At 42.7% G+C, this 13,674-nt stretch overlaps 1 protein-coding gene across 2 annotated transcripts in view; it reads left to right on the forward strand.

The window, feature by feature from the left end:
- LOC110503000 (protein kinase C epsilon type) overlaps positions 1–13,674 on the forward strand; it is a 276,309-nt gene that overhangs the window by 228,199 nt on the left and 34,436 nt on the right. For both annotated transcript variants that reach the window (XM_036960862.2, XM_090217548.1), the window contains one exon: positions 12,218–12,372. In XM_036960862.2, the coding sequence (XP_036816757.1) occupies positions 12,218–12,372 (155 nt within the window). The remainder of the gene's footprint in view (positions 1–12,217; positions 12,373–13,674) is intronic.

A 13,674-nucleotide genomic window follows, 5' to 3' on the forward strand; every position in this document is an offset into this window, starting at 1 on the left:
TAATACATTACTCTAAGTGGGGTTTCAGAAATACATTACTGTAGGTGGGGTGTCAGTAATAAAGGACTGTAGGTGGGGTGTCAGTAATACATTACTGTAGGTGGGGTGTCAGTAATACATTACTGTAGGTGGGGTGTCAGTAATAAAGGACTGTAGTTTGGAGTGTGAGTAATACATTACTGTAGGTGGGGTGTCAATAATAAACTGCTGTAGTTTGGGGTTTCAGTAATACATTACTGTAGGTGGGGTTTCAGTAATACATTACTGTAGGTGGGGTGTCAGTAAAAAAGGACTGTAGGTGGGGTGTCAGTAATACATTACTGTAGGTGGGGTGTCAATAATACATTACTGTAGGTGGGGAGTCAGTAATAAAGGACTGTAGTTTGGGGTGTCAGTAATACATTACTGTAGGTGGGTGTCAGTAATACATTACTGTAGGTGGGGTGTCAGTAATAAAGGACTGTAGGTGGGTTGTCAGTAATACGTTACTATAGGTGGGGTGTCAGTAATACATTACTGTAGGTGGGGTGTCAGTAATACATTACTGTATTTAGGGTGTCAGTAATACATAACTGTAGGTGGGGTGTCAGTAATAAAGGACTGTAGGTGGGGTGTCAGTAATACGTTACTATAGGTGGTGTGTCAGTAATTCATTACTGTTTGTGGGGTGTCTGTAATACATTACTGTAGGTGGGGTGTCAGTAATACATTACTGTAGGTGGGCTGTCAGTACTACATTACTGTAGGTGGGGTGTCAATAATAAACGGCTGTAGTTTGGGGTTTCAGTAATACATTACTGTAGGTGGGGTGTCAGTAATACATTACTGTAGGTGGGGTGTCAGTAATACATTACTCTAAGTGGGGTTTCAGTAATACATTACTGTATGTGGGGTGTCAGTAATAAAGGACTGTAGGTGGGGTGTCAGTATTACATTACTGTAGGTGGGGTGTCAGTAATACATTACTGTAGGTGGGGTGTCAGTAAAGCATTACTGTATTTAGGGTGTCAGTAATAAAGGACTGTAGGTGGGGTGTCAGTAATTCATTACTGTAGGTGGGGTGTCAGTAATACATTACTGTAGGTGGGGTGTCAGTAATAAAGGACTGTAGGTGGGGTGTCAGTAATACATTACTGTAGGTGGGGTGTCAGTAATAAAGGACTGTAGTTTGGGGTGTCCGTAATACATTACTGTTTGTGGGGTGTATGTAATACATTACTGTAGGTGGGCTGTCAGTAGTACATTACTGTAGGTGGCGTGTCAGTAATACATTACTGTAGGTTGGGTGTCAGTACTACATTACTGTAGGTGGCGTGTCAATAATACATTACTGTAGGTGGGGTGTCAGTAATAAAGGACTGTAGTTTGGGGTGTCAGTAATACATTACTGTAGGAGGGTGTCAGTAATACATTACTGTAGGTGGGGTGTCAGTAATAAAGGACTGTAGGTGGGGTGTCAGTAATATGTTACTATAGGTGGGGTGTCAGTAATACATTACTGTAGGTGGGGTGTCAGTAATACATTACTGTATTTAGGGTGTCAGTAATAAAGGACTGTAGGTGGGGTGTCAGTAATTCATTACTGTATGTGGGGTGTCAGTAATACATTACTGTAGGTGGGCTGTCAGTAATAAAGGGCTGTAGTTTGGGGTGTGAGTAATACATTACTGTAGGTGGGGTGTCAATAATAAACTGCTGTAGTTTGGGGTTTCAGTAATACATTACTGTAGGTGGGGTGTCAGTAATACATTACTGTAGGTGGGGTGTCAGTAAAAAAGGACTGTAGGTGGGGTGTCAGTAATACATTACTGTAGGTGGGGTGTCAATAATACATTACTGTAGGTGGGGAGTCAGTAATAAAGGACTGTAGTTTGGGGTGTCAGTAATACATTACTGTAGGTGGGTGTCAGTAATACATTACTGTAGGTGGGGTGTCAGTAATAAAGGACTGTAGGTGGGTTGTCAGTAATACGTTACTATAGGTGGGGTGTCAGTAATACATTACTGTAGGTGGGGTGTCAGTAATACATTACTGTATTTAGGGTGTCAGTAATACATAACTGTAGGTGGGGTGTCAGTAATAAAGGACTGTAGGTGGGGTGTCAGTAATACGTTACTATAGGTGGTGTGTCAGTAATTCATTACTGTTTGTGGGGTGTCTGTAATACATTACTGTAGGTGGGGTGTCAGTAATACATTACTGTAGGTGGGCTGTCAGTACTACATTACTGTAGGTAGGGGTGTCAATAATAAACGGCTGTAGTTTGGGGTTTCAGTAATACATTACTGTAGGTGGGGTGTCAGTAATACATTACTGTAGGTGGGGTGTCAGTAATACATTACTCTAAGTGGGGTTTCAGTAATACATTACTGTAGGTGGGGTGTCAGTAATAAAGGACTGTAGGTGGGGTGTCAGTATTACATTACTGTAGGTGGGGTGTCAGTAATACATTACTATAGGTGGGGTGTCAGTAAAGCATTACTGTATTTAGGGTGTCAGTAATAAAGGACTGTAGGTGGGGTGTCAGTAATTCATTACTGTAGGTGGGGTGTCAGTAATACATTACTGTAGGTGGGGTGTCAGTAATAAAGGACTGTAGGTGGGGTGTCAGTAATACATTACTGTAGGTGGGGTGTCAATAATACATTACTGTAGGTGGGGTGTCAGTAATAAAGGACTGTAGTTTGGGGTGTCAGTAATACATTACTGTAGGTGGGTGTCAGTAATACATTACTGTAGGTGGGGTGTCAGTAATAAAGGACTGTAGGTGGGTTGTCAGTAATACGTTACTATAGGTGGGGTGTCAGTAATACATTACTGTAGGTGGGGTGTCAGTAATACATTACTGTATTTAGGGTGTCAGTAATACATTACTGTAGGTGGGGTGTCAGTAATAAAGGACTGTAGGTGGGGTGTCAGTAATACGTTACTATAGGTGGTGTGTCAGTAATTCATTACTGTTTGTGGGGTGTCAGTAATACATTACTGTAGGTGGGGTGTCAGTAATACATTACTGTAGGTGGGCTGTCAGTACTACATTACTGTAGGTGGGGTGTCAATAATAAACGGCTGTAGTTTGGGGTTTCAGTAATACATTACTGTAGGTGGGGTGTCAGTAATACATTACTGTAGGTGGGGTGTCAGTAATACATTACTCTAAGTGGGGTTTCAGTAATACATTACTGTAGGTGGGGTGTCAGTAATAAAGGACTGTAGGTGGGGTGTCAGTAATACATTACTGTAGGTGGGGTGTCAGTAATACATTACTGTAGGTGGGGTGTCAGTAAAGCATTACTGTATTTAGGGTGTCAGTAATAAAGGACTGTAGGTGGGGTGTCAGTAATTCATTACTGTAGGTGGGGTATCAGTAATACATTACTGTAGGTGGGGTGTCAGTAATAAAGGACTGTAGGTGGGATGTCAGTAATACATTACTGTAGGTGGGGTGTCAGTAATACATTACTGTAGGTTGGGTGTCAGTAATACATTACTGTAGGTGGGGTGTCAGTAATAAAGGGCTGTAGTTTGGGGTGTCAATACATTACTGTAGGTGGGGTGTCAGTAATACATTACTGTAGGTGGGGTGTCAGTAATACATTACTGCAGGTGGGGTGTCAGTAATACATTCCTGCAGGTGGGGTGTCAGTAATACATTACTGTAGTTGGGGTGTCAGTAATACACTACTGTAGGTGGGGTGTCGGTAATACATTACTGTAGGTGGGGTGTCAGTAATAAAGGACTGTAGGTGGGGTGTCAGTAATACATTACTGTAGGTGGCGTGTCAATAATACATTACTGTAGGTGGGTTGTCAGTAATAAATGACTGTAGTTTAGGGTGTCAGTAATACATTACTGTAGGTGGGTGTCAGTAATACATTACTGTAGGTGGGGTGTCAGTATTAAAGGACTGTAGGTGGGGTGTCAGTAATATGTTACTATAGGTGGGGTGTCAGTAATACATTACTGTAGGTGGGCTGTCAGTAATAAAGTGCTGTAGTTTGGGGTGTCAGTAATACATCACTGTAGGTGGGGTGTCAGTAATAAAGTGCTGTAGTTTGGGGTGTAAGTAATACATAACTGTAGGTGGGGTGTCAGTAATAAAGGACTGTAGTTTGGGGTGTCAGTAATACATTACTGTAGGTGAGGTGTCAATAATAAACAGCTGTAGTTTGGGGTTTCAGTAATACATTACTGTAAGTGGGTGTCAGTAATACATTACTGTAGGTGTGGTGTCAGTAATAAAGGACTGTAGGTGGGGTGTCAGTAATACGTTACTATAGGTGGGGTGTCAGTAATACATTACTGTATTTAGGGTGTCAGTAATAAAGGACTGTAGGTGGTGTGTCAGTAATTCATTACTGTATGTGGGGTGTCAGTAATACATTACTGTAGGTGGCGTGTCAATAATACATTACTGTAGGTGGGGTGTCGGTAATAAAGGACTGTAGTTTGGGGTGTCAGTAATACATTACTGTAGGTGGGTGTCAGTAATACATTACTGTAGGTGGGGTGTCAGTAATAAAGGACTGTAGGTGGGGTGTCAGTAATATGTTACTATAGGTGGGGTGTCAGTAATACATTACTGTAGGTGGGGTGTCAGTAATACATTACTGTATTTAGGGTGTCAGTAATAAAGGACTGTAGGTGGGGTGTCAGTAATTCATTACTGTATGTGGGGTGTCAGTAAGACATTACTGTAGGTGGGGTGTCAGTAATACATTACTGTAGGTGGGCTGTCAGTAATAAAGGGCTGTAGGTGGCGTGTCAATAATACATTACTGTAGGTGGGGTGTCGGTAATAAAGGACTGTAGTTTGGGGTGTCAGTAATACATTACTGTAGGTGGGTGTCAGTAATACATTACTGTAGGTGGGGTGTCAGTAATAAAGGACTGTAGGTGGGGTGTCAGTAATATGTTACTATAGGTGGGGTGTCAGTAATACATTACTGTAGGTGGGGTGTCAGTAATACATTACTGTATTTAGGGTGTCAGTAATAAAGGACTGTAGGTGGGGTGTCAGTAATTCATTACTGTATGTGGGGTGTCAGTAAGACATTACTGTAGGTGGGGTGTCAGTAATACATTACTGTAGGTGGGCTGTCAGTAATAAAGGGCTGTAGTTTGGGGTGTCAGTAATACATCACTGTAGGTGGGGTGTCAGTAATACATTACTGTAGGTGTGGTGTCAGTAATACATTACTGTAGGTGGGCTGTCAGTAATAAAGGGCTGTAGTTTCGGGTGTCAGTAATACATCACTGTAGGTGGGGTGTCAGTAATACACTACTGTAGGTGGGGTGTCAGTAATACATTACTGTAGGTGGGGTGTCAGTAATAAAGGGCTGTAGTTTGGGGTGTCAGTAATACATTACTGTAGGTGGGGTGTCATTAATAAAGGACTGTAGTTTGGGGTGTCAGTAATACATCACTGTAGGTGGGGTGTCAGTAATACACTACTGTAGGTGGGGTGTCAGTAATACATTACTGTAGGTGGAGTGTCAGTAATAAAGGACTGTAGTTTGGAGTGTGAGTAATACATTACTGTAGGTGGGGTGTCAGTAATACATTACTGTATGTGGGGTGTCAATAATAAACGACTGTAGTTTGGGGTTTCAGTAATACATTACTGTAGGTGGGGTGTCAGTAATACATTACTGTAGGTGGGGTGTCAGTAAAAAAGGACTGTAGGTGGGGTGTCAGTAATACATTACTGTAGGTGGGGTGTCAATAATACATTACTGTAGGTGGGGTGTCAGTAATAAAGGACTGTAGTTTGGGGTGTCAGTAATACATTACTGTAGGTGGGTGTCAGTAATACATTACTGTAGGTGGGGTGTCAGTAATAAAGGACTGTAGGTGGGTTGTCAGTAATACGTTACTATAGGTGGGGTGTCAGTAATACATTACTGTAGGTGGGGTGTCAGTAATACATTACTCTAAGTGGGGTTTCAGTAATACATTACTGTAGGTGGGGTGTCAGTAATAAAGGACTGTAGGTGGGGTGTCAGTAATACATTACTGTAGGTGGGGTGTCAGTAATACATTACTGTATTTAGGGTGTCAGTAATACATTACTGTAGGTGGGGTGTCAGTAATAAAGGACTATAGGTGGTGTGTCAGTAATTCATTACTGTTTGTGGGGTGTCAGTAATACATTACTGTAGGTGGGGTGTCAGTAATAAAGGACTGTAGGTGGGGTGTCAGTAATACGTTACTATAGGTGGGGTGTCAGTAATACATTACTGTATTTAGGGTGTCAGTAATAAAGGACTGTAGGTGGTGTGTCAGTAATTCATTACTGTATGTGGGGTGTCAGTAATACATTACTGTAGGTGGCGTGTCAATAATACATTACTGTAGGTGGGGTGTCGGTAATAAAGGACTGTAGTTTGGGGTGTCAGTAATACATTACTGTAGGTGGGTGTCAGTAATACATTACTGTAGGTGGGGTGTCAGTAATAAAGGACTGTAGGTGGGGTGTCAGTAATATGTTACTATAGGTGGGGTGTCAGTAATACATTACTGTAGGTGGGGTGTCAGTAATACATTACTGTATTTAGGGTGTCAGTAATAAAGGACTGTAGGTGGGGTGTCAGTAATTCATTACTGTATGTGGGGTGTCAGTAAGACATTACTGTAGGTGGGGTGTCAGTAATACATTACTGTAGGTGGGCTGTCAGTAATAAAGGGCTGTAGTTTGGGGTGTCAGTAATACATCACTGTAGGTGGGGTGTCAGTAATACATTACTGTAGGTGTGGTGTCAGTAATACATTACTGTAGGTGGGGTGTCAATAATACATTACTGTAGGTGGGGTGTCAGTAATAAAGGACTGTAGTTTGGGGTGTCAGTAATACATTACTGTAGGTGGGTGTCAGTAATACATTACTGTAGGTGGGGTGTCAGTAATAAAGGACTGTAGGTGGGTTGTCAGTAATACGTTACTATAGGTGGGGTGTCAGTAATACATTACTGTAGGTGGGGTGTCAGTAATACATTACTCTAAGTGGGGTTTCAGTAATACATTACTGTAGGTGGGGTGTCAGTAATAAAGGACTGTAGGTGGGGTGTCAGTAATACATTACTGTAGGTGGGGTGTCAGTAATACATTACTGTATTTAGGGTGTCAGTAATACATTACTGTAGGTGGGGTGTCAATAATAAAGGACTATAGGTGGTGTGTCAGTAATTCATTACTGTTTGTGGGGTGTCAGTAATACATTACTGTAGGTGGGGTGTCAGTAATAAAGGACTGTAGGTGGGGTGTCAGTAATACGTTACTATAGGTGGGGTGTCAGTAATACAATACTGTATTTAGGGTGTCAGTAATAAAGGACTGTAGGTGGTGTGTCAGTAATTCATTACTGTATGTGGGGTGTCAGTAATACATTACTGTAGGTGGCGTGTCAATAATACATTACTGTAGGTGGGGTGTCGGTAATAAAGGACTGTAGTTTGGGGTGTCAGTAATACATTACTGTAGGTGGGGTGTCAGTAATACATTACTGTATTTAGGGTGTCAGTAATAAAGGACTGTAGGTGGGGTGTCAGTAATTCATTACTGTATGTGGGGTGTCAGTAAGACATTACTGTAGGTGGGGTGTCAGTAATACATTACTGTAGGTGGGCTGTCAGTAATAAAGGGCTGTAGGTGGCGTGTCAATAATACATTACTGTAGGTGGGGTGTCAGTAATAAAGGACTGTAGTTTGGGGTGTCAGTAATACATTACTGTAGGTGGGTGTCAGTAATACATTACTGTAGGTGGGGTGTCAGTAATAAAGGACTGTAGGTGGGGTGTCAGTAATATGTTACTATAGGTGGGGTGTCAGTAATACATTACTGTAGGTGGGGTGTCAGTAATACATTACTGTATTTAGGGTGTCAGTAATAAAGGACTGTAGGTGGGGTGTCAGTAATTCATTACTGTATGTGGGGTGTCAGTAAGACATTACTGTAGGTGGGGTGTCAGTAATACATTACTGTAGGTGGGCTGTCAGTAATAAAGGGCTGTAGTTTGGGGTGTCAGTAATACATCACTGTAGGTGGGGTGTCAGTAATACACTACTGTAGGTGGGGTGTCAGTAATACATTACTGTAGGTGGGGTGTCAGTAATAAAGGGCTGTAGTTTGGGGTGTCAGTAATACATTACTGTAGGTGGGGTGTCATTAATAAAGGACTGTCGTTTGGGGTGTCAGTAATACATTACTGTAGGTGGGGTGTCATTAATAAAGGACTGTAGTTTGGGGTGTCAGTAATACATCACTGTAGTTGGGGTGTCAGTAATACACTACTGTAGGTGGGGTGTCAGTAATACATTACTGTAGGTGGAGTGTCAGTAATAAAGGACTGTAGTTTGGAGTGTGAGTAATACATTACTGTAGGTGGGGTGTCAGTAATACATTACTGTATGTGGGGTGTCAATAATAAACGGCTGTAGTTTGGGGTTTCAGTAATACATTACTGTAGGTGGGGTGTCAGTAATACATTACTGTAGGTGGGGTGTCAGTAAAAAAGGACTGTAGGTGGGGTGTCAGTAATACATTACTGTAGGTGGGGTGTCAATAATACATTACTGTAGGTGGGGTGTCAGTAATAAAGGACTGTAGTTTGGGGTGTCAGTAATACATTACTGTAGGTGGGTGTCAGTAATACATTACTGTAGGTGGGGTGTCAGTAATAAAGGACTGTAGGTGGGTTGTCAGTAATACGTTACTATAGGTGGGGTGTCAGTAATACATTACTGTAGGTGGGGTGTCAGTAATACATTACTCTAAGTGGGGTTTCAGTAATACATTACTGTAGGTGGGGTGTCAGTAATAAAGGACTGTAGGTGGGGTGTCAGTAATACATTACTGTAGGTGGGGTGTCAGTAATACATTACTGTATTTAGGGTGTCAGTAATACATTACTGTAGGTGGGGTGTCAATAATAAAGGACTATAGGTGGTGTGTCAGTAATTCATTACTGTTTGTGGGGTGTCAGTAATACATTACTGTAGGTGGGGTGTCAGTAATACATTACTGTAGGTGGGCTGTCAGTACTACATTACTGTAGGTGGGGTGTCAATAATAAACGGCTGTAGTTTGGGGTTTCAGTAATACATTACTGTAGGTGGGGTGTCAGTAATACATTACTGTAGGTGGGGTGTCGGTAATACATTACTCTAAGTGGGGTTTCAGTAATACATTACTGTAGGTGGGGTGTCAGTAATAAAGGACTGTAGGTGGGGTGTCAGTAATACATTACTGTAGGTGGGGTGTCAGTAATACATTACTGTAGTTGGGGTGTCAGTAAAGCATTACTGTATTTAGGGTGTCAGTAATAAAGTACTGTAGGTGGGGTGTCAGTAATTCATTACTGTAGGTGGGGTGTCAGTAATACATTACTGTAGGTGGGGTGTCAGTAATAAAGGACTGTAGGTGGGGTGTCAGTAATACATTACTGTAGGTGGGATGTCAGTAATACATTACTGTTGGTGGGGTGTCAGTAATACATTACTGTAGGTGGGGTGTCAGTAATACATTACTGTAGTTTGGAGTGTGAGTAATATATTACTGTAGGTGGGGTGTCAGTAATACATTACTGTTGGTGGGGTGTCAGTAATACATTACTGTAGGTGGGGTGTCAGTAATACATTACTGTAGTTTGGAGTGTGAGTAATATATTACTGCAGGTGGGGTGTCAATAATAAACGGCTGTAATTTGGGGTTTCAGTAATACCTTACTGTAGGTGGGGTGTCAGTAATACATTACTGTAGGTGGTGTGTCAGTAATACATTACTGTATGTGGGGTGTCAGTAATAAAGGACTGTAGGTGGGGTCTCAGTAATACATTACTGTAGGTGGGGTGTCAGTAATACATTACTGTAGGTGGGGTGTCAGTAGTACATTACTGTAGGTGCGGTGTCAGTAATACATTACTTTAGGTGGTGTGTCAGTAATAAAGGACTGTAGGTGGGGTGTCAGTAATACATTTCTGTAGTTTGGGGTGTCAGTAATAAAGGGCTGTAGTTTGGGGTGTCAGTAATACATTACTGTATGTGGGGTGTCAGTAATAAAGGACTGTAGGTGGGGTGTCAATAATACATTACTGTAGGTGGGGTGTAAGTAATAAATGACTGTTGTTTGGGGTGTCAGTAATACATTACTGTATGTGGGGTGTCAGTAATAAAGGACTGTAGGTGGGGTGTCAATAATACATTACTGTAGGTGGGGTTTCAGTAACAAAGGACTGTAGTTTGTGGTGTCAGTAATACATTACTGTAGGTGGGTGTCAGTAATACATTACTGTAGGTGGGGTGTCAGTAATAAAGGACTGTAGTTTGGGGTGTCAGTAATATATTACTGTAGGTGGGTGTCAGTAATACATTACTGTAGGTGGGGTGTCAGTAATAAAGGACTGTAGGGTGGGTGTCAGTAATACATTACTGGAGGTGGGGTGTCAATAATACATTACTGTAGGTTGGGTGTCATTAATAAAGGACTGTATTTTGGGGTGTCAGTAATACATTACTGTAGGTGGGTGTCAGTAATACATTACTGTAGGTGGGGTGTCAGTAATAAAGGACTGTAGCTGGGTGTCAGTAATACATTACTGTAGGTGGGGTTTCAGTAATAAAGGGCTGTAGTTTGGGGTGTCAGTAATACGTTACTGTAGGTGGGGTGTCAGTAATACATTACTGTTTGTGGGGTGTCAGTAATACATTACTGTAGGTGGGGGGTCAGTAATAAAGGACTGTAGGTGGGGTGTCAGTAATAAAGGACTGTATGTGGGGTGTCAGTAATACATTACTGTAGGTGGGGTGTCAGTAATAAAGGACTGTAGTTTGGGGTGTCAGTAATAAATTACTGTAGGTGGGGTGTCAGTAATAAAGGACTGTAGTTTGGGGTGTCAGTAATAAATTACTGTAGGTGGGGTGTCAGTAATAAAGGACTGTAGTTTGGAGTGTGAGTAATACATTACTGTAGGTGGGGTGTCAATAATAAACGGCTGTAGTTTTGGGTTTCAGTAATACATTACTGTAGGTGGGGTGTCAGTAATACGTTACTGTAGGTGGGATGTCAGTAATACATTACTGCAGGTGGGGTGTCAGTAGTACATTACTGTAGGTGGGGTGTCACTAATACATTACTGTAGGTGGGGTGTCAGTAATAAAGGACTGTAGGTGGGGTGTCAGTAATACATTACTGTAGGTGGGGTGTCAGTAATACATTACTGTAGGTGGGGTGTCAGTAATACAGTACTGTAGGTTTAGTGTCAGTAAAAGAGTACTGTAGGTGTTGTTTCAGTAATACAGTACTGTATGTGGGTGTCAGCATTTGGAGACATAGGTGGGGTGTGTTGAGGAGAGGATATGTGGAGTGGGGTAGGGAGAGGTGAAGTGAGGATAGGTGGGGTGTGTTGGGGAGAGGATAGGTGGAGTGGGGTGGGGAGAGGTGAAGTGGGGTGGGGAGAATTGAATTGGGGTGGGGAGAGGTGAGTTGAGTTGGGGACGGTGAGGTGAGGTGAGTTGGGGTGGGGTGGGGAGAGGAGAAGTGAAGTGGGGTGGGGAGAGGTGAGTTGAGTTGGGGACGGTGAGGTGGGGTGGGGAGTGGTGAGTTGGGTTGTGGTGGGTAGAGGTGAGGTTGGGTGGGGTGGGGAGAGGTGAGGTGAGGTGGGTTGTGGTGAGGTTGGGTGGGGTGGGGAGAGGTGAGGTGGGTTGTGGTGGGGAGAGGTGAGGTTGGGTGGGGTGGGGAGAGGTGAGGTTGGGTGGGGTGGGGAGAGGTGAGGTGGGTTGTGGTGGGGAGGGGTGAGGGTGGGTGGGGTGGGGATGGGAGGGAAGGGTGAAGTGGGGTGGACAGCTTAGCCTTAGTGACAGGTATTGATTGCTGACCATAAGTACCACCATTTTTTGTGAAGGTGAACGGGGTAATGCAGGGATAAGGCTATTTTAATATATGCACTAATGCAAATGGACACTACTGGTTATGCTCAGAGGATCACACTATCAATAAACTACAGTTCTATCTTTATTGAGCTGAATTATGGATCTACATGATAACTGTAACAATCAACATTTCATAATGCAATCTGATTAACTCTTCATTCTTTGAGGCTGACTTATAGAAGTAGAAACGATTCTACTGGTCGTTATAGTTAGTTTTTTTTTATCAATGGGTGAAAAGGGTATAACCCTTTTTCTTGTCTTTCTCTTGGTCTCTCCCTCCTTCTCCAGGACCGTCTGTTCTTTGTGATGGAGTATGTAAATGGAGGAGACCTGATGTTTCAGATCCAGCGCTCCAGGAAGTTTGACGAGACGCGCTCTCGCTTCTATGCCGCCGAAGTCACCTCTGCCCTCATGTTTCTTCACCAACATGGAGTAATCTACAGGTAACAAACACACACACACTTGTTACGGACATCACGCTGCTTGCTTAGTGAGTGCCACTTCCCCCTTATTCAACTCATACATGGCAGGAACTTGGGACCTCCTCTACTTTGCTAACACACTTGACCGCCCTCCTTGACAACATTCCAACAGGTTGACCACCCAAAAGTTACCGATTGGATAGCTCTATCCGTGACATTTCAAGCTAGCTGTGGAGCGATCTTATGATACTTTCTTAACTTTGTTAAACACGTACACAGAAATACACACGCACACAAATAAACATACACAGAAATGTACACGCATGGGCGAACACACAAACACACACACACACACACACACACACACACACACACACACACACACACACACACACACACGCACACACGCACACACACACACTAGAATGTATGTTAGCAGTAGCACCTAGTAACATTGTTTTCAGTATACAGATCAACCTAACCTGACTCTAAGGCCCTAACCCTCAGTTTTTCATAAAGCTGTCGAAACAGGACAGACTGATCTGGAGCCAAACTAATAATAACAGACATTACATCCTAAAGCTATCCAAGTAGGACAGACTGATCTGGGGCCAGGCTAATAATAACAGACACTATATCATAAAGCTATCCAAGCAGGACAGACTGATCTGGAGCCAGGCTAATAATATCAGACACTATATCATAAAGCTATCCAAGCAAAACAGACTGATCTGTGGTCAGGCTAATAATAACAGACACTATATCATAAAGATATCCCGTTATTTCAACATACCAATTCTATTATATCACATAATCAACCAGTGAAACTCAAATTAAACTTAATGGTGTCACTGTATATTCATTGAGACAAGGATATCCCTGCCGGCCAAATCCTCCCTAACCCGGACGATGCTTGGCCAATTGTGCACCGCCCCATGGGCTTCCCGGTCGCGGCCGACTGCGACAGAGCCTGGGCTCAAACCCAGCGTCTCTGGTGGCACACCTCTGCGCCACCCGGGAGGCCAAACTAACTATTTTCTACCACTGCCAGTCACAGAGTCATTGTCAGCCAATAGCAAAACAGACAAACTGTCAGAATGCGTCTTTGTGGCAAATCATAACATCATTGTAACAAATCATTCAATCCAAATGTATGTGTTTTTCATAATAAAACAGTATTTGATGTACAGTCCAGATTTCGGTGTCACGCTAACTTTGGGATCCGGGGCCATATGTACCAAACATCTCAAAGTATCAGATAAAACTGATCTTAAATCAGCACTCCTCTGAGATGCTTGATACATACTGACCTAGGTATTAGGG

This window comes from Oncorhynchus mykiss, chromosome 23 (genome assembly GCF_057628025.1).
Source record: "Oncorhynchus mykiss isolate SJ-2025 chromosome 23, ASM5762802v1, whole genome shotgun sequence".
Classification (NCBI taxonomy): domain Eukaryota; kingdom Metazoa; phylum Chordata; class Actinopteri; order Salmoniformes; family Salmonidae; genus Oncorhynchus; species Oncorhynchus mykiss.